This window comes from Cucurbita pepo, chromosome 19 (genome assembly GCF_057944985.1).
Source record: "Cucurbita pepo subsp. pepo isolate OVF chromosome 19, ASM5794498v1, whole genome shotgun sequence".
Classification (NCBI taxonomy): domain Eukaryota; kingdom Viridiplantae; phylum Streptophyta; class Magnoliopsida; order Cucurbitales; family Cucurbitaceae; genus Cucurbita; species Cucurbita pepo.
This window is the reverse complement of record NC_141816.1, coordinates 1695912-1719418: the sequence shown is the minus strand read 5'-3', so window position 1 is coordinate 1719418 and position 23507 is coordinate 1695912. Positions and strand designations below refer to the sequence as shown.

Sequence of the window (23507 nt, the reverse complement as noted above, 5' to 3'; positions counted from 1 at the left end):
TAAATCATTTAAGAAATTTGATTTAAAAAAATTATGGAGTTTATTATTTTATCGCTTCATTTAATAATCTCGAGCACAGATCCACGAAGCTACGAGCCTCTTTCAACGATGTTTCCATTTGAGCATGTCATTTGCGTAATAAATATACTTTTTTTATTTGATACCGAAAAATTTCACTCATGAAGTTATCTCGAACACTCACCCTATTTTATCAAAGATTCCAACCACATGCCTAAAGTCTATAACATGGACTCGAACGTCATTTTACGAAGCCGCTTTATACCTTTTCAACAACGCGATATTTCTTATGAACTGTGATATTATTCTGAATTCAAAGAATTTTATTTTTGTATATGAAGAATATTGTTTATAATAGTACATAAAATGATATTTTCTCCACTTTTTTTTAGTAATTCTAACCGGTTTCTATTTACTTTCGTCCTGGTTTCCTAAATAAGTGTAAAGATTTTAGCTTTATTTTCTCGTTACTGATCAGTCTTTTTATACATTTTTGAATTACTCACCGAGTTGACACGTTTTATTTTGAAGAGTCTACGTACTTCGTAAATATGTGCATAGTTCTATTTAGAAGTGATAGTCGGGTTACATAATTGTCGTCTTGATTTCCTCCTACAGAGCTAGTGATTGTAGAGCCTCGAAAGTCAGTGTCACTGTAATTCGTGTCGAAGGCACTGACTGTTTTAGCACCTTTCCTAGTTTTGGCTCTTTGGAGAATCCCGGGTAGGGTTTACCTGGGTTCATTTTCTTCCGCTCTACCCCAACACACATGTTGTGCCTGTTCCTTGAGATGTCATGATCTATCACACGTCAGTTAGCTTAGGGTTATTCTATAATCTTATCATACATATAACGATGTAAAAACTATACAACTTTCCTCATTTGATAACCACATACTCGGAGGTGACTAGACATTTTCTTTGAGCTATAATCGCGTGTGTCGGTTGTCGGTTGCCATGGTTGATCAAATTTTCAATTTTTTTTTGGACATTACGACTTGGACATACTACTATGGACACGTTGTTGACTTAAACATCGAAAGGCGTTGGAAAGAGCACCACATTGGTGCTAGATATTCTGGCAAGTGACCAACACCACTCTAAACCTCGACATAGTGTACCCAAGCACCTCGTACCTAATTGACCCGATTCACGTAATAATGAAATTTTACTGTGTTTTTCACCTTTCGTAACAAAATATGTTATTTATTTATTATTATTATTATTATTATTATTTGAGATTTTGAATTTTGACTTAAATTTTCCAAATTTTTAATTTCACAAAAAAAAAAAAAAAATAATAACTAAAACAATTTTATTATTTACAATTTTTTTTTGAATATTTACCAACTAAAATGTTATTTATGACAAATTCTACAATAAATAATAATATATTAAAAATATTAATTATCCTTATTTTAACTATTTTGGCATAATTTAAATTAATTTAATAATTATAATGTCATAATTTAAAATATGCAGCTTGATTAGACTGATAGATACCATATATTAAATCAATTAATCAGAAGATTAACATTAATTATTTTATTTGTGACAAAATCATTTGAAATTTAACAGGTTATATACCTATATTTATTTTATTTAATTATATAATTATTATTTTTTTTGTTATTTATTCTCATGTCTTGAATTATTTAAAAGATATTTTTTAAATAATATATTTAAATTTAACTGTAAAATAAATAAATAAATATTTTATGAAATAATATTAACTCGAACCCAAATTAATCCTAAAAAAATATTATTTGTTTATTTAATTATTATGTTAATTACACTTATATATCAAAATTACAATTAAATTTAACTTTCTAAATATTTTAAGTATTAATTATTTTTATTTAACTAATATATATGATTAAAATTCTAATGCATTTTGTGGAATATGAATAAATTATTGTGTTCATTATTTTACTTTTTTTTTTAATCAATAATAATCGTGTATCAGTCACTCATATATCAATTACACGAGTTTATTTTACTTGAGTTAGATCTGGTACTCGTGACCACGTACACGTATTTTATGGTCCCGAACAAAACCCTATAACTTTCCTTTCTTCCTTCATGTTGTCATCGACCTCCCGTAGCTGCCTGTCTCTCCTTTTTTCATTATATTCTTTCAATCCCACCACTTGTGACGTCCGAACAAAGAAATCGTACATGAATGAACCGAGACCACATCTAAGTGAGAGTAGTCTGAACGATATGATGGTTAAGAAATTGTTAAAAGAATTGAAAGTCTCAATCATAGAAATTCAAAAGTTTAGCGTGTTTAGCTTGGAGCACTACAATGTTGGGTGACTTCCTGAAAACTCTCCCGAGAAGCATGCACGACCGTAAAAATAGTTCAATCCTAAAAGCAATTTAAGGCAAGTAGGTGATGTAGTCGTGTCACGGGAGATACAGAATAATTTGTACCCGAGTAAAGGAGAGGTACACAAATAAACTGAGACCAAATTGAAATTTTCGATTTTTTTGAAAATTCAACCGGACCGAAATCGGAAAAAAAAAAAATCTAACTCAACCCAACCTAACATTTATAACTCGGGTTGAGTAATCGAGGTGGGTTTAGTTATCCGGTCATAAAATTCACGCGGTAATAATTATAAATTTTGTTGGTAAGCTACAAGCTTTTTAAAAAAACACCATGGAACACGATTTATGGCACGTGACGTATGACAGACTCGCATACGAACATCCGACAACCCGGAGCAACCCAAACCAATTACCATGTATAACGATTTTCTTATTTATTATTATTATTATTTTTTTATTTGGACATTATAATTCATGAAATTAACCCCACTGAACTTCTATATATATAACCCTCTTCTTGCATTCATGAATATACCTTCATTCAGCATCTCTCTTTCTATTTCTCTCCGCCCTCTCTCCGCCGTCTCTCATGGAAGAGCCACCACCTACCCCCGCCGTGGATTTGCCCCCCGGCTACCGCTTCCACCCCACCGACCTGGAGCTCATCGCTTTTTACCTGACAAAGAAGATCATCAACCCCGCCTTCTCCGCCGCCGCCATCGCCGAAGCTGACTTCAACAAATCCGAGCCTTGGGAACTGCCACGTGGGTTTTTTTTTTTTTTTTCCTTTAAATTTCCCATTTAAAAAAATTAATTTAAAATTAATTAATTATTTATTATTTTACAGAGATGGCCAAGATGGGGGAGAAAGAATGGTACTTTTTCAATCAAAGGGACCGGAAATATCCGACCGGAATGCGAACCAACCGGGCCACTCAGACCGGTTACTGGAAAGCCACTGGAAAAGACCGAGAGATTCTCAATGGACGAACCGTTCTGGTCGGAATGAAGAAAACCTTGGTTTTTTACAAAGGAAGAGCTCCCCATGGTGAAAAAACCAATTGGGTCATGCATGAGTTCCGTCTCGAACCCAGGCTCCCTGACCTTCCAAAAGTCAGTATCAGATTATTTATTTATTATTATTATTATTATTATTATTATTTTTTGGGTTCAATTTTTGAAATTTTAATTTTAATTTTTTTTTTTTTGAATTTAATTTCCAGGAGGATTGGGTTGTTTGTCGTGTTTTTCACAAGAACACTCCGGCACCGGCAAGAATTCCGACAACAATGTCTCAAATCCCCAACTTTTTCCCTATGATGAATCCAATGCCTGCTGATTTTCCGATCACCGTCGGGTTCGACATCGGTGAGCCGAAGTGGAAGCCGCCGGAACCATCTGAATATTACAACCCCATTGATACAACTGATCACCAGCTGCAGCTGCCTGTCGGGAAGCTTCCATTTCCGACGCCGAGCATCCCACCGATGATGATTCCGCCAATCAACACTTACCCGCTGCCGACTCTCGACACTGGATTCTTCCCCTTCGATCAGCTGGCGATCAATGAGCTGATGGGAATGCCGGTGGAAGCGCTGCCGGAGTGCAAAATGGAGGAAGAAGGTTCATGGTCGACAATGCCGAACATATCGACATCGTTCGAGGCGGCGAGCATGGAGGATCTGGAGTTCTGGGAGAACTGAATAATAATAAAACCAGCTCTCCATATGATGAGAGCAATGGTATAGTTCATGTAGCTGCTGTGGCTGCATGAACACTTAAAACTATGAGTCTTAAGTTTATTGCTTTTGGTCGTGTGTGTGTGTTAATATGTTATGTTATGTTATGGTATGGTATGCTATGTGTGTGTATAGCGTCCTTATCTCGTCCACCGTCTATAAAACTCTCTCCTTTTCTGTTAAAAGTTTCGTTTTTTTTCGTAAAATTATAAATTTTGATTAGACACGTTCATCAGGTAGGGATAGAGCTCGAGGTTTAGTTCCTGTTCTTGCCCCCGTCCCGTGTTTCAATTTTCATTCCCATTTCTTTTCTCGAGACCAGGTTGTCTATGGTTCAAAAATAATATAAAAAGGGGCAGATAAGGGATTAGGGCGAACTGAGGGTTGTGACGTTGTCTTCCGTATATGGGTGTTTTACCTTTACCTAAAAAAATAAGAGTAGTACGTAGTTTGAGTATTTTATGAAATACTTACTTACTCAGCAAGTAACCCGACTATTGGGGTTAGAAAATGCAAACACATATGATATGATGGGATCTATCTTTATAAAAATATCATAGCATAAATTTAGGCCGCTTTCCAAGTCCAGACAAGGTTGGATGTGTAGTATTTCTCTACACATTGTCTACGCACACGCACATAAGGCTTGCGTATCTCCTAGGCCTGGCTCGTTGGCCTAACATTCACTAATAGGCTACCGGACACCACGAATGGAAAAGGGTCCGTGTAACATCATGGTGAACATATATGTCGTAAGTCTTAAGGTACGCATCCATACTAATCATAACGAGTAAGTATCTCGATGCATAAGACACGTATAATGCATGAGGTCTTCATAGCTTAAAATCTTGATATTAGTTTAATTGTAATTACACGTTAAAAAAAACATTAAAAATAATATAATTTAAGATATTTTAGTTTTTTAATACAACTTTATCCGTAAAACTCTCGGTAAGCAAAAATGAAATCCGACGCAGAAAAATCTGAAACGATTACCATATAAGTAATGTATCTTTTCCTTTCTTCAAGCAGAAAATAAGCCATACAAAACGGAAACGGAAGAACAATAAATACAAAATAAGAGCGTTACTGAAAGGATTCTTCTCACCCTCGTTTTTCATTGTATCTACCCGCTAATTCAATTCAAACACAAGAAAAGTCACGTTACGACAAATTTCTATTCCTTATTACCTTATATGAAAATATCAGGAGCGATTTGGGCATGAAAGAAAAGGAAAGCATATAACCCTTCACGTAACACTCGTTAAGAGGGAGATAAACGCTCTCTTAGCAAGACACTATCGAGAAAGTCGTGACAAAACGAGCAGAGATGTGGAGGTAAAACAAAAAAACGCTCAACAACCAATATCGCTTTTTATATTGTTCGCTTACCGTTCGGGAACATAAATGTGACACCCGAGTAAAGAAGGGAGTACATGAATGAACCGAAGACCATATCTGAACGTGAGCGATCATGAGAATAGGATAACTAAGAAAAGTTACTACCAATACTAACGAAGTGCACATTCCTTCTCGATGACTCAATTACAAGAACTCTAAGGTTAAACGTGCTTTATTTGGATCAATTATATGTTGGTGACCTCTTGAAAATTTTCCGAGGATGTATGTTACGCCCTTAATTTTCTTACCCTAAATTAGTGACGTTATTACGTTATTACGTGCATGCTTTAAAGGGTAGCACGTGACTTAATTATTTTAAGAAATACTCAGTAAATCACTCCACTGTTGAGGTTAGTAATGCTATCACACACATAACATGATAGAGACCATAACATGACCTTATGCTCTTTCTCCACACACTACCCACATACGTGTACGTGGACCCACCAGGTGGGCTCGTATACGTACCTCTGGGCCTAACTTGGTCTGGCACAACGCATTACACGTCACTGGACGCCTTAGAAAAGGAAAAACTTGCATGATATCGTGACGAAGTTACTTGGTTGACCTAATTTCAACAGTAAGATCATTTACTTGGTTGGCCTTGGCCGAAGTTACTAATTACTCGTTAGCCGCCTCGAAAACTATATATTCTTACATATAGAGATCGAAGAACAAAATTACTTGAGATATGCTCGGTTATATATTAAAATAGTTCGCCTAACTTCAAATTTTTGTTCGGCTTTAAGCATTAGAATGTATGAGGCAAACACTATAATAGAATCTAGTCACCAGGGCAGATCGATATAGTTATTAATATCATAAAGTGATCAAGGGACGATGACGAGGGAGTTGCCACACACCTCGACATGGTTCCTAGGCTGGCTCGGTGGCTATGTTATCCTTTGGGTAGTCGGTCGCATGCCTCGACCCAACCAAACGAGCCTTCGAGGGTGCTTTTTTTTTTAGGATATGTGAGCCTAAAGGGCTTAGGTGGGCTCAAGCATATGGGCTCACAGATGATCAGCCCATAACAAAATTCATTACAGATTTTACTTTTGCCAAGACTTTTGTAATGTTTATATGTCCTAATTTCAACCAAATGCAACTTTAAAATTAAATCATTAAAAGTTCCGAACTTGTTCTAATCCAATGAACAAGTCAGCCGTGAGAAATTTAGACTTTGCGGACAACATCGACGTATTCTTGAGCCTCGAGTCACGCTTGAAAGAAATGGTTTAGAAAACGTTGGAAAGAAAACAATGTTATAAGCTAAAAGCGATAGACAATGACTTTGATAGTATATAACCCGGGTAGGAAGAAGTGACGATTAGTCATATCCCCTTATAGTACATTTTGAGACATTTTAGCTCTGGCGCGAATGTAGACATGATTTTAATGAACAGTCATACACCCCTGTGTTGACACAACTTGAAGTAGTAAAGACCTATCTAAGATGAAAGCATATAAAGATCTATTGAAATGGGTGGATTGTGAGATCCCATATCGGTTGGGAAGAGAACAAAACATTTTTTATAAACGTGTGGAAACCTCTCCCTAGTAGACTCATTTAAAAACTCTTGAGGGAAAATTCGAAAGGAAAAATCCAAAGAAGACAATATATGTTAGCAGTGGGCTTGGGCCATTACAAAAGATATCAGAGCCAGACACAGGGCGATGTGTCAGCGAGGCGGCTGAGCCCCAAAGGGGTATGAACACGAGGCGATGTGCAAGCAAGGACACTAAACCCTGAAAAAGGGCGGATTGGGGGGTCTCACATCTGGAGAAGGGAACAAGTGTCAGCGAGGATGTTGAGCCCCAAAGAGGGGGTGGATTGTGAGATCTCACAGTGGTTGGTGAGAAGAAAAAAACATTTCTTTAAAAGGCTGTGAAAACCTCTCCCGAGTATACGCGTTTTAAAAAGGGGAAGCCCGAAAGGGAAAGGCCAAAGAGGACAATATCCACTACCAGTAGACTTGGGCCGTTGCAAATTGAGAGGTAACCAAATTTCATATAAGTTTTTGAATAAAAGAAGGATCCATTCAACTCATCCGGGAGTTCTTCTACTACTGCAATAGGAAAACGCTCGAATTATCCCAATAGCTAACATTTCCTCTATCAATTTCCCAACCGCTAACACTGGTAATTCTGCATTCTAACTCTTATTCTCCGTTACTCTACTTTAAATTACCCATATAAACCTTTAACCAATATTTTTTCTTTCATTTTCATTACTTTCGTTGAACCAACTTTGAGAACAACAAATGAAAGGGAGGGGATTGAAACCTACTCGACCCCTAAGCTATGCTTAAAGTCGTATTAGTTCTATAAATTTGTTTTCTTAACACTATCCGTTGAGAATTGTCACGAAAAATTAGTTCATGAATCTCTTGAATTCATGGATCCCAATTTCGCGTGGATGATATTCCTCACTTCTTCGGGGCCGTCCCGAAAAACCAAGAGGAATCGCGGATAAGATATTTGGAAGGAGGTCCTAGATTACAAAGTCCCACAAGAAATAAATTGGTCTCCTTTGAGGAGAAGCAGGTGCAAAAGCCGTCAGGAATCGCTTTTGGTTTTATGTACCAGAATTAGTATTGGTATGTACCAGAATTAGTATTGGTATGTCTATAGTAACGTCATCGAGTTAGTATGGAATTACTTAAATTATACTATTCAACAAATTATTTACACAAAAAAAAATATATACAAATTTTTTAACTTAAATCATCGAATTTCAATCAGCTCTAACTATATGCACTTTGAAAGAAATGAAGTTTTGGGCAAAAAAAAAAAAAAAAAAAAAAAAAAACAAACAAACAAACCCTAAAATGGATAAGAAGGTCGCAAACTCGAAGGAAAACATGAAGAATTCCGCCATGTTCGACCATGAAGCTTTAGAATCTCTTTCGCCTTCTCTTTCGCTTTCGCTCCGGCGCCGACGACTTGAAGCAGAAAACAGAGCTTCACCACAACTCCGATCCGCGCCATTTCCTGAACGACGGATTGGCTCGCCGAGAATCTCGCAATAGAGCACAAAATTCCGACGGCCTTCTCGCTTCCAAGCGACGAAACTCTGAGAATCTTCTTCGACACGACGGCGATCCCCGCCGCGTGGTTCAATAGCTCCTCTCTGCCGTCAGCACAGCCGCAGAGCAGATCAAGCGCCACGAGAATCATCTCGCACAAACGCTTCTCCGACGAATCGAGATCCAGGAGGAGATCGATCAGAACCGGAACCGCACCGGCTTGAACCGCATTTACTCTGTTTCTGAAACTCGAACAGAGTCCGATTAGCAATTTCAATGCCGATTTGGAGGCCTGTTTCGAGATCTGATCCTTCAGAATTTGGACGATTTCGACGAAGAATTCAAGATTTAGAGTGCGAATCTGAATCTCATCGGCGACTTCGAACATCGATTGAAGAAGCATTGTTGCATACGCTCGGGAGCCATAAGTGCCGTTTTGTAAGAATTTTGTTAGGGTTTTCACGAAGATGCCGCCATTGTTGGCGACAAGAAACTTGAGGCCGGATTCAGAGATTTGAAGTTTGTAAAGAATGCTTAAAGCCTCATCGCCCAAATTCGCTAACGGATCGTCAAACGCGAAATCTGTGTCAACAATATTTTAATTTAGTGTTCAATTAAGTAAATAGTTTTAATAAATTCTCAAGAAATTATAAATTTATATTTTCTCGTATAAATAAATAAAAATTGAAACCGAATCCACTTAAATTTATTTATTAATTTTAAAAAAATACATTTTTATTTATAATATAATTATATACATATTTATTTTTTTTAGGATTATTTTTTATTATTTATTTTCGAACTCGAGTTAAAAGTGATTTTTAACTGGGTTTAAAAAATATATTTTGATCCAACTCAAGAACGTCCTATTTAAAATTTGTAATTTAGAAGTACCTTGAAAGCTCGACTCTATGGTAATTGAATTACACACAACTCCAACCAAGAACTCCACAGCTCCAGCAGCTTCCATGCAACGTTTATTCATCTCGTTTGCCGATGCGATGGACCCGAGTCGTCGCAAACAATTCTGTTGAGAGAAAGGAGACAGCTTCACGTCTGCAAGAATCTTGACGACTTGCTTCTTGTCGACTGGAGGCTTTGGTGTCGGAATCCTCTCGACCCTGTTGTTGACAGTGCACCAAGCTTGAATCAATCGAGAGAGAGTATTATTGGGAGTGGTATCAAAGTCCGACAAGACCACCTGTGTGACCGGACACGTTGTGTGTTTATCGGAAAACAACCATCTCTCGATGTTCTCCCGATCGTAGGTTATGCCGGAGGCGACCGTGACGGGATCTTTCATAATTTGCAAGGAGATGGGACAAAGGAAGAAGGGAGGAGGATCAATTTCTGCCATAGATTGATGAGAGAGAAAGAGAGAGAATGATTTGGAAGTTTGTAGAGAAAGAAGGAATGGTTCTTATTTAGATTCTTGCCCTATTGGGTTGACCATTCAAAGTGGTAAAAAGTCAACTTGGTTAGTTTTGAATATGAAAGAATGGTATTGCGGCTCAAAGTTATCTACATGGTCAAAAGCCTACATTTTGGTCAAAATAGCATGAATGCACGTGAGAATCACGTGATGCATATTACCTAATCATTTCTCGTCCATGAGAATCACTCGTTTAACTCGATGCAAAGTGAAGAACTTTACCCGAGCTTGGCATGCTGCGAATTCTCTTGAAAGAGAGGGGTGCCTTCGGGAACGCAGACATAGGTGGTGCATGGCTATCGTCAGCTCATGCCATAAGGTGTTGGGTTAAGTCCCGCAACGAGCGCAACCCTCATGTTTAGTTGCCAACCGTTGAGGTTGGAACCCTGAGCAGACTGTCGGTGATAAGCTGGAGAAAGACGAGGATGACGTCAAGTCATCATGCCCCTTATGGCCTGGACAAAGGGTCGTGATCCCGCGAAGGTGAGCTAACTCCAAAAACTCATCTTCAGTTCGGAGTGTATGCTGCAATTCGCCTACATGAAGCCAGAATCGCTAGTAATCGCCGGTCAGCTATACGACAGTGAATTCATTCCCGGGATCGAAATAATATTATCTTGACTATGACAACAATCGTACTTAATAATTTGTTCAGCTAAAATACATGCAATTAAATTAATTAAGACATGATATTGTTGATCTAAAAGTCAAAAGTTTAAATCTTTAATTACTCATATTGTTAAATTAAACAAAATCCGTAATTAACGTCTAAACGTTGAAGTTTGAATTGTATGAAATAGTTGATATCGTGACGGTATTATAAAAAATAAAATAAAGAAATTCATAAAAATATTCGAATTATTTTGTTGTTAATAATACATTTCATTAAGGGAAGATTGGTTAGTAATGTGTTGACTAATAACATTTGACTACGTTTTATAATGTCTTAATAATAATAATATTGGACTAGGTTTTATGTTGACTTTATTTAAATTGATATCTATTATTATTATTATTTATCAATAGGTTTTATGTTGACTTTATTTAAATTGTTATTTATTTTATTATTATTATTATTTATTATGTTAATCTATTAGTTAATAAATCCCCTTCTTTTCCCTTTAATTTCAATAAAAACGGCGGAAAAACAGCTGACGTAATTTATTGTTTTTTAGCTGCCTTATTTAACTTGCTCACTAAATAAATAAATAAATAAATAAATAAATTCATTATTTATTTTTTATTTTTTTAATTCGACGAACAAATCAAAACCCATTGAAGTATTTCAATTTTCATTTTTTTTTTGTAAATTTATTTATTTATTTATTTTTCTAGAATTTACTGAGATCGATCTAAAATTTTCTCTATATTTATTTTCAAATAATTTTTTTAATACATAATTAAAAATATAAAACATCGTAATATATTTAATAATATTTCATAAACAAAAATATAGTATCATCTTCAACCTAATAAGAATGTGCAGACAAGAATTGAATGGAGACGGAGAACATAATCATTGTAAATTATGTCTATCTTTTTGTTTCTAAGGGTGAAATTAGACCAAAAGATTATAAGAAAAATTAAGAATTAAATTAACAATAAAAACAAACGTCACAAATTTTAAAATAAGATTGATTTTATTGGTTGGGATATTAATTGGGTTTGATTGGAATAAATTCGCAAAGAGAATGAGAAAGACGGATACTAAAAAAAGTTTTATAATCTCTCGTTAATTGAAAAAATTAATATTTTATATAATGATCATATGTGACTCGACCTTAACCCTGAGTGAGTTATAAACTTATGCTTGTGAGGGTTTGACTTTTGTTAATTTGAGATTCCATATCGATTGGAGAGGGGAATGAAACATTCTTTATAAAGGTGTGGAAACCTCTCTCTAGAAGACGCATTTTAAAACCGTGAGGTTGACAATGTTACGTAATTGGCCAAAACGAACAATATCTGCTAGCAGTGAGTCTTGACTGTTACAAATGGTATTAGAGCCAGACACCAGACAGTGTGCCGCAAAGGACGCTGGGCTCCCAAGGAAGATGGATTGTGAGATCCCACATCAGATGAAGAGGAAAATGAACCATAAGGTTGACTGTGATACGTAACGGGCCAAAGCGGACAATATCTACTAACGGTAGGCTTGGGCTTGAGCTGTTACAGTATATTTCTTCCTGAACCTAATCCTGCGATACGTAACGGGCCAAAGCGAACAATATTTGCTAACGGTGGGCTTCGATTGTTATAGTATATTTATAAAAATAACGAACTCACGATTCTTGAATTTTACCCAAAATGTCCACAAGAACTCTGAATCGAAAGATCATCGAAGAAAAACTAACATACTCGAACGTGATAAAAACTAATCTGAATTGAGAAAACCGTTGAATCGAACCGAGCTTGAACTAACATAAAAGTGATTAGAAAAAGAAAAAAAAGTTAAATGTTTTTAATGTAGTAATTAAACAATAAAGCTTCATTTAAAAAAATGGCTAGAAAACTTTAATGCATGGTCTAGGCTAGGGATGATTATTAGTGATTAATAACATCATTTTCTAATGTCATTAATTTCATTCATTAGGTTTATATTATGATATCATTTATTACATTTATTATGCTATTTTATCATTAAATCACTTAAAAGTAATGTATGATAAGTGTGGCCGGGATAAATGTAAATTGATTGTCTTCTCGTGTTGTAAAGTTTTACGTCACCAATTTGAGCATAACTCAACTAGTTGAGATATATGCTCGTTTAAACATTTAAAAGTCGATAGTTCAATTTGTCACTCTAAAAAAAAAGTACAGATATATACTCTCGATCAAGAGGTCAAATGTGTTTATGAAGCTCGATGTTGTCAAAGAAGAAAAAATCGACCTGACAAGAAGGGTTTCAAGTCAATTTGAGCCAAGTCAACATCAACTCGAGGAATGCTTAAGTGAGGTTCATTCCTTTCATCCAACTGACTTGGACGTCATTTAGTTGTGTTTTGTTGATGGATAAGCAAGCTTGAAGGGACGTGGAACAGACTTATTGGAAGATCGAGCAAATTATGTTGTGTAACAAGCAAGAAACAAATAAAGTTGTAGAGCATAACGATCCAAATATCTACCTCAAATTGAGTAGAGCCAAGCTGAGGTGGGTCAACCGTATGTAGGTGTGACCCGATTTTGTAATAGAAATAATGGACTTTCAGAATGATATGATATTGTCCACTTTGAACATAAGCTCTCGGCTTAAACCATAAACGTTGACTTAGGTTATGTTTTTTTTTTCCGTGTAGGTTGGATTAAATTTTTGAAAAATAAAAAATTTGCTTCGATTTGTGGGTTGACATTTTTCGGTCATATCAACCCAACTAACTCGAAAATAGGATTACAATTCAATCCAACTCACCGGGCTATTTTTTTTTTTTAAAAAAAAGGTTTAACGTTTGTACCGTTAATGATGCACAGTAAGTAAATACTTGATATTTGAATTTTATGAGATTTTAATTATTAATGTAATATGTATTATGAATTTGTTTATATATATATATATATATTTAAATGATTAAAAAAAATTAACAACCGGACTGAACCCAAAAATAGAAGGGTTGGATTGGGTTGGGTTGAGTTGTCCATTTCGCTAAGACAAATCTCGCCCAATTGGGTCGAGTTGTCCATTTGGCTAAGAGCCCAATGTCTGATAAAACCAGAAAGTCAAGCAAAAAATATATATGGAGTTTGGATTTTACCTGAGGTTGATTGTGAGTGTGTTAAGATGACGACCCCACACAGTTGAAAAAATACGATTGTGACTCTTAACTGAACGTTTGAAAATAAATAAACATATATTTTTACGAACTAACATTTTACTTTTATTAAAAATAAATTTAATAAAATTTTATTTAAAAACTGTTAAAAAAAAAAAGTCCTAATATGATATAACTAACTTACTAATATCCCTATTTATTACACATAAAAAGAAAAATCTAAATATTTATCCGATTTGGTAAAAAAAAAAAAATATTATTATTATTATTAATATAAAATAAGAAAATAAAAAAATAAAGTAAAAAAATAATATATATATATATATATATATATATATATATATATATATATTAGGGTGTAAAATAAACCAAAAAAAAAAAAAAAAAAAAAACCAGAATTGAGCCGGTTCAAGTCCTTCCCACTCGCCACTGGTCTTTCATTTGCCGAACCCACTTCGAGGAATTTGTATCTGATCCATCCATTGCTGTGAGCGATGGAACGAGAGAGATGAAAACGGAACCCATTCCTGATTCTACCTTCAACAACAACAGCGGTTAATGCCTTCGGATTACTCCACAACAGTGTTCCCTTTCCTCAATCTTTGATGAACTGTTCGTATTTCATGATCTATATCTGAATTACGTCTCTGCTTCAACTCTGGCGGAGATTCAGCGAAAATCAATTTGATACGAACAGGAAAATTGCCGACGGTTCAGGGGGCTGATTTTGGAAGAGGAAGATTATACATTATCGATATATAGTTGACAGACGGTAGTGTGACGGAGATGAAGGGCGGCGGTGGCGGAGGGAGTGGAGCTTCTGCTTATGGATTTCCGGCGAAGAGGCGATGGAAAGGACTCGTGATCGGAGTTCTTGGCCTCGTTTTCCTCTCAATGCTTGTGCCTCTCGTGTTTTTGCTCGGTCTCTACAATGGCTTTCACACTACGGGTAACATGTTTGTTTGTTTGTTTTTTTTTTTTTTTTTTCTTTTCAATCGAATTGATCCTTGGCTGTGTTGAATCTGATGTTAATGGATCGGATCTGTTCGTAGCTTTTACTGTCTCAGTTGGGCTTGTCACATCTTGCACACTTTCTATTCTCTTTGTTTAATGCTCTGTAGATCTCGCGTCCCGCATCTGTTTTGCCCTGTATTTGGTTCGTTTGATTTTAAATTCGATAATGTTTCGAATCGATTTTCTTGCATCTTTAGTGTTATTTGCATCGTATATGGCCTAGCTCTTCAATTTTATTCCGTTCACCGTTTCTTGTTGAAGTGTCTCTTTCTCCCTCCATTTTGATTCCCTTCTTCGGGATTTTCTAAGATGAATGCCGCGTGAATTAGGATAGGAAGGAATTCAGGCCTCTTCCCTCTTCTGTAATCTTTCATCTGCCTGTTCTATTTTTCGATAACATCTCTATTAATAATCACAACGTAGTCGGGCTTGGCAATATTTCCCTTTCTCAGTTCCTACTTTTCATGAACAGCATTTTCTCCACTACTAGTACATATTTTATTAAGAAAAGTGTTTTTCTAACACAATTTTTTTTTGGTTCTTCAGCAGGATATGCATCTGACTCGCAAAGTTCAAAACCTGTAAGGACTAATATTTGTCTTTGCGACATTTGGTTTCAAAACTCATACTATAAGCATGATTGGTTTTGTAAATTTCCCAGTTTTTGATATCATTCTGTATATTTACGGTGATGTAAGAAAATGTTTTGAAAAATGATTTTAGTTGATTCGATGCAGGAAGAAGGAAATCTTAATGGATTAGATCGTTCTCCATTATTTAGTGTACTTCTACTGTCCAGCTATTTTAGTTTCCATGAACATTTTTATGGCAGGGGTTTCAACCTAGTCATGTAGATGACATAATCAGAAAATTGGGACCAACGCTTCCAAAGGTCTAATAATTTTTCTTAGTTCTTGCATGTTGGTTTTTTTCTTGCATCAGTTATGGATAGTGCTTGGTCAGTTCTTATAATTTATTTATTTGTTATAAATGTTGTACTTGGACGAGTGATGGATGTACACGGTTGGCATGTAAATGAATACATTGTGACACATATCATTTGGGGATAGTATTTTAGATATATTTCATCAAAATGCTTGTAATATATTACCCAAAGTGAAGGCTTTGAAATTATGATTTTTTCTTAGTATGAGTATGGCACAGTTAAACTTTTGAATAATTGTGCAATTGATTAGCTGAGCTGAAAGCCAAGTTCCTCTACAGTTTGCAGAGCTCTATCTCTTCTGTTTGCTGTTTTGCTACTCCGAGCTCTTACCTTTTCTAATGGTTAATTCCTTGGTTTGTTAATTTTTCTTTTTCCGTTTTCCCTATAAGGCTTCAAAATCTTTCAGAGATAGATGAAGCTCACAGAATAAGAAGTTCAGGGAAGGGACTTGATTACATTAGATTTTGCATAAGCCCAGACATTTTAGAGCATGATTCAAATGGCTATTCTTCACATTAGAGGCCATTCTTATGAAATGAATCTACTTCTCCACCGTTTATTGTACCATTTTTTTTCCTTGTGTTATGTGAACCAACTTACAAGTTTTTTGTTCCTTTTTCTGTATTGAGCTTTCTCCCATCCTTATCGGGTAATTTGTTGTCCTCTGGGAAGAATTGATTGGTTTTAAGTCTCTCTTTTATGTATTCTTTTCAAAGGTAGCACCTCCAGAGGTGAAATTGTACAAACTATAGGACTTGCTTTAAGTACTAAATAGGGTTTTTCTCTGTTGAACCACTCATTGAAAACAAACAGTCACCAATACAGTAAAAGGGTCCTCCTTGGCTGTTTGGAAAGACAGGGGAGAAGAAAATAAATTTCTTCTTATGACCCAACTGCCATGAGATGAGTATTACTGAAAGGATTCAGGAAAAAAGGAAAAAAAAAACTGAAGTACAGCTCTTAAACCAAATTGTGCGTTCTTTATAGGGCTGCAGAGAAGATTCAAGGTCATTTGTTGTTCCATTGCTTGTTTAGTACGAAGTGCTGGATCTGCAGTATTTTGAATTTTCTTGGGGTTTTGATGCAACAAGTGAAGGAAATATTATCCAGTTGCTTTGCTGGCATGGACTTAGATGAGCTTAATTTTGTGGGTAAAGGTTGTAAGGCATCTGTAACATTTGTGAAAGGGAGTGGAACAGATTTGTTCCATCGGCTTCTCAACAGGAGGGAAAGATGGAATGGAAGTTTATGCAAATGTTGTTAGCGAAGTTGCAAAGGACTCGAGGGAATTCGGAACTCTTAGAATCTAAAGATGAATGGAAGAATTCGTTTGAAGAAATAAACAACCAAATAAGAGCGATGAAAGAATAGAAGTTAGAGGAGGAAGGCAAATCAAGATTTGGTTGAAGCGGAAAAAGAATCATCACATGTGAAAAATTACAGGTAGAACAGGCTAGATCAACATGTAAACCCATCTAGAAGAGATCAGGTGATCTCAAGCAAAGGTGGAGTGCGACTAGATAGGCGCAAGAAAAGAAGGGAATGTGGGAATTTCGTCATATTTTATGAGTGTGGAGAAGGTGTGCTTCTGAGGGCAATGTAATATTAGCAGGTTATCTTAGGAAGATTAGGGGTGGCACTTCTATTACTACTTTGGTAGTTTGTTTGGTGGATCGGCTATAAATGGAGAGAGACTGGGAATTTGGGGATTGGTGGAATTTAGGAGGTTTATGCGGCTAATGCACCAAGTGAAGAGCGCATTTACTAACCATCCTAAGGCGAGAACTTGGTCCTTTTGATGATAGACTAAAGGGAATGTGAGAACTTGGTCCTTTTGATAGTCTGAAAGGTACTTATGAAACAAACTAAAACTTCGAAAATATTTGGTCCAGAAGTTGAAGACATGAATACTGCTAGGACTATTATATAACTGATGAGTTTCTCAGAGAAAACTGTCTCTAACTATTCCGATATTTATTATCATGATGAAAGTTTGTATCTACTTTAATTGTTTAGGAAATATATTTTTGGTATATTATGTACTTTTTTTTATTCAGGAATATTTCGTTTATATGATTAAATATTGGGGGTGGGGGAACGGGGAATGCAGGCATCTCCATGCAAGAGGAAGTTACAAAAATACCACCGAATTAAGAAAAAGATAGAAATGGATGTTTTCATTTCTGCCAAGATAAAAACATTTGGAAAAATCTTATCCAAATATCTATTGAAGGCAGCGTATTTTCATTGAAAGAGTGGTTGTTTCTCTCCAACCATATGGTTCATGAGACAGCTTTCACGATGTTTAGCCATAGAATTTCCTTTTCCTCTTTGAGGGGGTGTCCCACCAGGATAGTTGATAGGAAAGTTCTCATATTGATAGGAAGAGCCACATTCCACCAGAAAACATGTAATTAGTTAACTGCTATATTGGCTTGGTCAGGTAGATCATAGTGTTAGATTCTTTTCCTAATTGGTTAACGGATTCCAGTTTTATTTAAACCGGCAGTGTCCACTCTATATCATTCACCAATAAAATAATAGTTAGTAGCAGCAGGCTTGGGCTTCAGCTGTCATATTTAATGGTTTCTTTTTCTGATTTTTTTTCCATGCATACACACACACACACATATAAATATGTGTATATGCTATATATCCATTTGTTGATTTTATCTTTTATTAATATTTATCTCAATCTTAAACATTAATAATGTATTGTCACTTCGATGTATATGATTTTATAGTCTCTTATGTAATTGATGTTTAAGATTAATTCTTATGATAAAGGGTCTCGCCATTTTGGTGTTTAAAAATAGTTCTAGGGTGGTTGTTTTGAATTGCCTTTGGTCTGCATTGTCAGGACGTATTTCAGCCCAATGCCATTGAACCTAAGAAGGAAGTTGAAGGTTTCATAGATGAGAGTCGGGAAACAAAAGGTTTGGTTGAACGAATTCTTTCAAGCAAGTTTTCGACAATATTTCTTTGTCTGGCATAATTTTAAGCTTAAATAATATTGTTTGAAGAATCTACAGGTTTACAACCTCCAAAAGTTGAGGAGAAGCCTCCAAAAGTTGAGGAGAAGCCTCCAAAAGTTGAAGAGAAACCTCCAAAAGTTGAAGAGAAACCTCCAAAAGTTGAAGAGAAACCTCCAAAAGTTGACGCTCTTCCAACGCATACCCATGAAAATGTATGAATGTATTAGTCTGTGGTGTAACTTATATACTGCTTCTGGATTTCAAGTGGTTTTGTGGTTAATTTTTATATGCCTTTCCAGGGTACCAAAGTTGATGGCAAAGTTCAGGCTACCCATCGCATGATTGCCATGGACGAAAGTGGAAAACCATGTGAATGGAAGTTTGGGAGCTATTGTATTTGGCGAGAGGAAAATAGAGAAGTTATTAAAGATTCTATGATAAAGAAATTGAAGGATCAGCTTTTTGTTGCTCGAGCGTACTATCCTAGCATTGCAAAACTTCCAAAACAAGGCAAGTTAACTCAAGAACTGAAGCAAAATATTCAAGAGCTGGAACGTGTCTTGAGTGAATCAACCACAGATCGTGATCTTCCACTACAGTAAGTTGTGGTCGTGTTTATGATTTTATTGATGAAAAAGATGAAAATTGAAAAGTTATAACTCAGTATCCAAACCTAAGATTCGCCAAAAGAGGAAACTGCATGACACTACCCCTCCCTCTGTTAATTACAAGAGAATTTCAACTGCTGAGAGATTTATAAAGTGAACACCTAGACAAGCAGTGGAGTTTTAGCAAAATCAAAACTCTGTCCTTAATTCCTTCGTCATTATGTGTCCTATTATTTTCTCTCTCCTCATAGCCCATAGGAAATGCTTTTAACAATGTTGTTCATGCAGTGTGACCATGTTCATGTCGCATTAGAACTGAATTGTTCTTTATCTTGTGATCAAACAACGAGGAAACACCAAGCCCTTTAGGGAAGTGCAAAAGTTAATGCTATATTAGTATTTTCAAGATTTTGAAATTTTCCATTGGCTAGGGAAGTCTATTTCTTTTATTATTTGCTAATGCTTGTTAATTACGGCTGCAGTTTGGCTATATGACAATTTTGGGCTATCCAAGTGATAATATTGGTGCATCTAGACAAATTTGCTGAATATAGTTTATAACTCCAGCTTCTTTTTGGATGGGTCTTTAAATTTTGGGTTATTTATCCTTGAAGCTAGCCTGAGCCACTCTTATCCAAAAAGAGTTAGCTGAAGCATCAGATATATCACTAACACTGTGTTAAATGAACTTGTTGATGCTTCTCTTAGACTCATGCCAATGGTTTAAGGCTACTTTGATAGGAAATAGATAGGAATATTATTAATCTTTTTTATCACCTTAATCTCTTAATTTTATATTGGAAAGCTTTGTAACGTGAGGTTGGGAAGTAGCGTACTATTATTTCCTGAAAGCTACTAGCTTGTCTGCTTATTACATGCTTTCAGATATTTAAGGAGATGAAAATTCTATATATTATGCAAACTAATTAAAGCTATGAGCATATTATAGAACATTTAGCCTCTATAGTATCTAGTTGCTTCACTTTATGACACCTTTTTTTTCCCTTTTAGTTGATTGAATCTTCGGTGAAGAAATTCTTACATTTCTGCCCTGGAAAATTTTCCACGTCTTCAATTTCTTAATCAGGATAGAGAAAAAGTCGCTGAATATGGAAGCTGCAATAGTCAAAGCTAAATCATTCCCTTTGGACTGTAATAATGTGGACAAAAAGTTGCGACAAATATATGATATGACTGAGGATGAAGCCAGTTTTCACATGAAACAGAGTGCCTTTCTCTTCCAACTAGCTGTTCAGACCATGCCAAAGAGCCTGCATTGCTTGTCTATGCAGCTAACTGTCGAATATTTTAGGACTGATTCAACCAATTTGGAGCTCTCTCAGGCCGAGAAATATGCAGATCCCACTTTGTACCATTATATAATATTCTCGAAGAATATACTTGCATCATCAGTGGTTATCAACTCAACAGTTTCACATGCAAAAGTGAGTTAAATGTTTATGCACTTCCAACTCGTATGTTTCCATTACTTCTTAAAGTGACACTGATAGTCTTTGATGTTCTAGGAAAGTGGAAATCAGGTTTTTCATGTATTGACTGATGGACAGAATTACTTTGCCATGAAACTCTGGTTTTTGAGGAATAATTATAAGGACGCAACTGTTGAAGTATTGAACGTTGATCATCTTAAGCTTCATGATGAAGAAAATGCAACTTTTGTATTGCCTCAAGAGTTCCGTATTTCATTTCGCACTTTAACTCACTCTAGGACAGAATACATGTCAATGTTTTCACATCTGCACTATCTTCTCCCTGAAATATTCAAGAACCTGGATAAAGTTGTGGTTCTGGAGGATGATGTTGTTGTCCAGCGAGACCTATCAGCCTTGTGGAGCCTTGACATGGGAGGAAAAGTTAATGGTGCTGCTCAGTCCTGTCATGTGAGGTTGGGTGAGATGAAAAGTTTTCTTGGTGAGCATAGTTACAATCAAGATGATTGCACTTGGATGTCCGGACTGAACGTAATTGATCTGGCGAAGTGGAGAGAGCTTGATCTTTCTCAAATTTTCCGTGGTTTGGTCAGTGAGGTAAGTCCCATCTCATTACCTGTGCTAATTTGTGAAGATGCTTAATTGTACAATTCTAGATATTTACAATTGAGTGCATAAACATGCTTGCTTGCTTGCATCAGCTCGCTCACCCTCTCACACACACCAAAAAATAAATCAAGAATTTTTCCTCAAATTCTCAGTGTATATTTAAATCAATGGTCCTAATATTCAATTAGAGCTAATCTTCTTGATCATGGATCTTCCACTGCAGATGTTTATAATACGTTGTATTGCAATACCTTAGGGCCTATTTTATGATTGTCGTGTCTTTTCTATGATATATGTTAGCTGTTATCTTTTGTTTTCATGCGTAATACTCGATGTTTTTCAGTTTGACTCCAATACTTTTGGTGATTGATCAAGGATAAATTTGAAATTTGAGCTTTGAACCATCAGATTATCTGACACTTCCTTTGCCTTCATAACCATTATTGAACAGAAGCTGAGCAAGCAGGAAAAATCAACGGATGCTGCTGCATTGCGTGCAAGCTTGCTTACCTTTCAGGGCCAGGTCTACGCTCTTGATAATTCATGGTCTGTTTATGGATTAGGTCATGACTACAAGGTTAATGTCCAAGACATTGAAAAAGCTGCTACATTACATTATAATGGTTATTTGAAACCTTGGCTGGAGTTGGGCATCCCAAAATACAAAGGTCACTGGAAGAAATTTCTAGACAGAGAAGACCTGTTCTTGAGTAAGTGTAACATAAATCCATAATAAGTTGATGATTCTACCACACCGTCTACTACATAGGTTCCTTCCATGAAATCTGGAGCTCAACTCCATGAAGTATAATTTTCGTTGGCAAATGGGATTGCTTGCTCTCAACTGATAAGCTCCCAACAGAGAACTCATTTTTAGCTTCATCCATATCAAGTTTGCTTGTGTTTGCTTGTGGTGGCTTCTGATATCATGAGTTTTTATTGGGAGTTGAAGAAGAAGAGAAAGGGATATAGATTTTTCTGTTTTGTCTGTCTGGTAGTTGATTTGTTGAATGAGAATCTGAGTTGGAAAGTGTGGCAAATAAGGCAAAGGAGATGCACAAAGGGTACCAATTATGTTCACCCAGCAGCAGGATTGGCTTGGATTTTTAACTGTTCAAGTCAATGAGAACAAGATTATTTGTCTGTTGATGTCACTCATATTAAGATATAAATACATATAGTTAGATTAGGTTCTGATGATTCTAGTGAAACTATAATTTTTTTGACAATTCGTATTCAATTTCATAATAGAGTTATCTTGAGGCACTTTGCCTGTGAGTATTGTTTTCTTTACTTTGATTGTGCAGCTATAACGATATACATTGGACGTTGTGGCAGCGACAATCAGCCGATATCACTACTTCTCGCTTCTCGCTTCTCGCTTCTAGGCCAGGTATTAAATTTTGTCATTCTAAACGTATGTCATTCGTTAAGGTATTCAACTAAGAGATTAGAGATTCAAATCTTTCTATTTTCGTTAGGCTCAAAAAAGATGATATATTAACTTTTATGTTAAAAATGTTCTTTTTTTTCAATGATTTCTTAAAAGTGGGATGATTGTAACTTTTTTAAATGTTTTTTTTTTAGAACTAGGCATGTACATTTTGTTGTATCATTCCTATGTATATTGTGGTAAATTTCTTATGGTACCACAAATTCTGAAGTTGTTAAGTGTAAAATTATTCTATCATTCTAAAATATGAGTTTTGATCTATATATTTTGGATTTCATTCAAATATCTAATTTTCGTCTGTATTGTCAATAAATTTAAAATTTTAAATATTATTTTTTTTTTTATAAAAAAAATTAGTTTGTAACGCATTATGTCTAGAATTTTGACAAAAATTTGAAGTTCGAATTTAAAATTTAATGGTTTTGACATTCTCGTGTCCCTACAACATGACCATTTTTATAGCATGTTTTATTTTTTTCTTTACCAAGGCATATATTTCAAAAAAGAAAAAAAAAAAAAAAGAGGAAACATTTTTAGTGGTAAACATGAAATATCTTATTAATTAATTTATTCATTTAATTTAAAAAATTAAAATTCTACCAAAATGGACGGAAAATAAGAGAAAATAATAACCAAAGGTTTTTTAATGAAAAGGGAAAAATATATATAATAATAAAATATTAAAAAAAAAAAAAAGGGAAGAGACAGAAATCAACAAAAAGTGAAGGAAAA

At 35.4% G+C, this 23507-nt stretch overlaps 3 protein-coding genes across 11 annotated transcripts; 2 read left to right on the top strand and 1 right to left on the bottom strand.

Moving 5' to 3' along the window:
• Positions 1–2884: 2884 nt before the first annotated feature.
• On the top strand, positions 2885–4275 carry LOC111781782 (NAC domain-containing protein 92). Its single transcript, XM_087119911.1, has 3 exons — positions 2885–3115; positions 3199–3464; positions 3575–4275. The coding sequence occupies exons 1-3, from the start codon at positions 2941–2943 to the stop codon at positions 4052–4054; spliced, it is 921 nt and encodes a 306-aa protein (XP_086976037.1). The 5' UTR covers positions 2885–2940; the 3' UTR covers positions 4055–4275.
• A 3991-nt stretch (positions 4276–8266) lies between these two features.
• On the bottom strand, positions 8267–9877 carry LOC111782162 (E3 ubiquitin-protein ligase PUB22). Its single transcript, XM_087120275.1, has 2 exons — positions 9405–9877; positions 8267–9104 (listed from the first exon to the last, which is right to left on the bottom strand). Exons 1-2 carry the CDS (start codon positions 9875–9877, stop codon positions 8318–8320), a joined length of 1260 nt encoding a protein of 419 aa, XP_086976401.1. The 3' UTR covers positions 8267–8317.
• A 4263-nt stretch (positions 9878–14140) lies between these two features.
• On the top strand, positions 14141–22588 carry LOC111781570 (putative galacturonosyltransferase 7). 9 transcript variants are annotated; one of them, XM_087120180.1, is made up of 9 exons: positions 14141–14668; positions 15283–15314; positions 15566–15625; positions 18540–18615; positions 18703–18866; positions 18954–19252; positions 20350–20707; positions 20789–21310; positions 21774–22588. In XM_087120180.1, exons 1-9 carry the CDS (start codon positions 14506–14508, stop codon positions 22053–22055), a joined length of 1956 nt encoding a protein of 651 aa, XP_086976306.1. In that variant the 5' UTR covers positions 14141–14505; the 3' UTR covers positions 22056–22588. The 9 variants fall into 9 exon arrangements, with proteins under 9 accessions (XP_086976306.1, XP_086976307.1, XP_086976305.1 ...); XM_087120181.1 differs by having other exon boundaries at positions 14142–14668; positions 15280–15314; positions 18712–18866; XM_087120179.1 differs by having other exon boundaries at positions 14142–14668; positions 15280–15314.
• The last annotated feature ends 919 nt before the right edge of the window (positions 22589–23507 follow it).

Excerpts from the sequence above, each read along its gene's own strand:
- LOC111781570 (XM_087120179.1), top strand. The coding sequence starts at position 14,506 with ATGAAGGGCGGCGGTGGCGGAGGGAGTGGAGCTTCTGCTTATGGATTT. Across the intron at positions 14,669-15,279 it reads CAATGGCTTTCACACTACGG|CAGGATATGCATCTGACTCG; the intron begins GTAACATGTTTG and ends TTGGTTCTTCAG. Across the intron at positions 20,708-20,788 it reads CAACAGTTTCACATGCAAAA|GAAAGTGGAAATCAGGTTTT; the intron begins GTGAGTTAAATG and ends TTGATGTTCTAG.
- LOC111781782 (XM_087119911.1), top strand. The coding sequence starts at position 2,941 with ATGGAAGAGCCACCACCTACCCCCGCCGTGGATTTGCCCCCCGGCTAC. Across the intron at positions 3,116-3,198 it reads CGAGCCTTGGGAACTGCCAC|AGATGGCCAAGATGGGGGAG; the intron begins GTGGGTTTTTTT and ends ATTATTTTACAG. Across the intron at positions 3,465-3,574 it reads GGCTCCCTGACCTTCCAAAA|GAGGATTGGGTTGTTTGTCG; the intron begins GTCAGTATCAGA and ends TTTAATTTCCAG.
- LOC111782162 (XM_087120275.1), bottom strand. The coding sequence starts at position 9,877 with ATGGCAGAAATTGATCCTCCTCCCTTCTTCCTTTGTCCCATCTCCTTG. Across the intron at positions 9,105-9,404 it reads AGCTTTCAAGGTACTTCTAA|AGATTTCGCGTTTGACGATC; the intron begins ATTACAAATTTT and ends TATTGTTGACAC.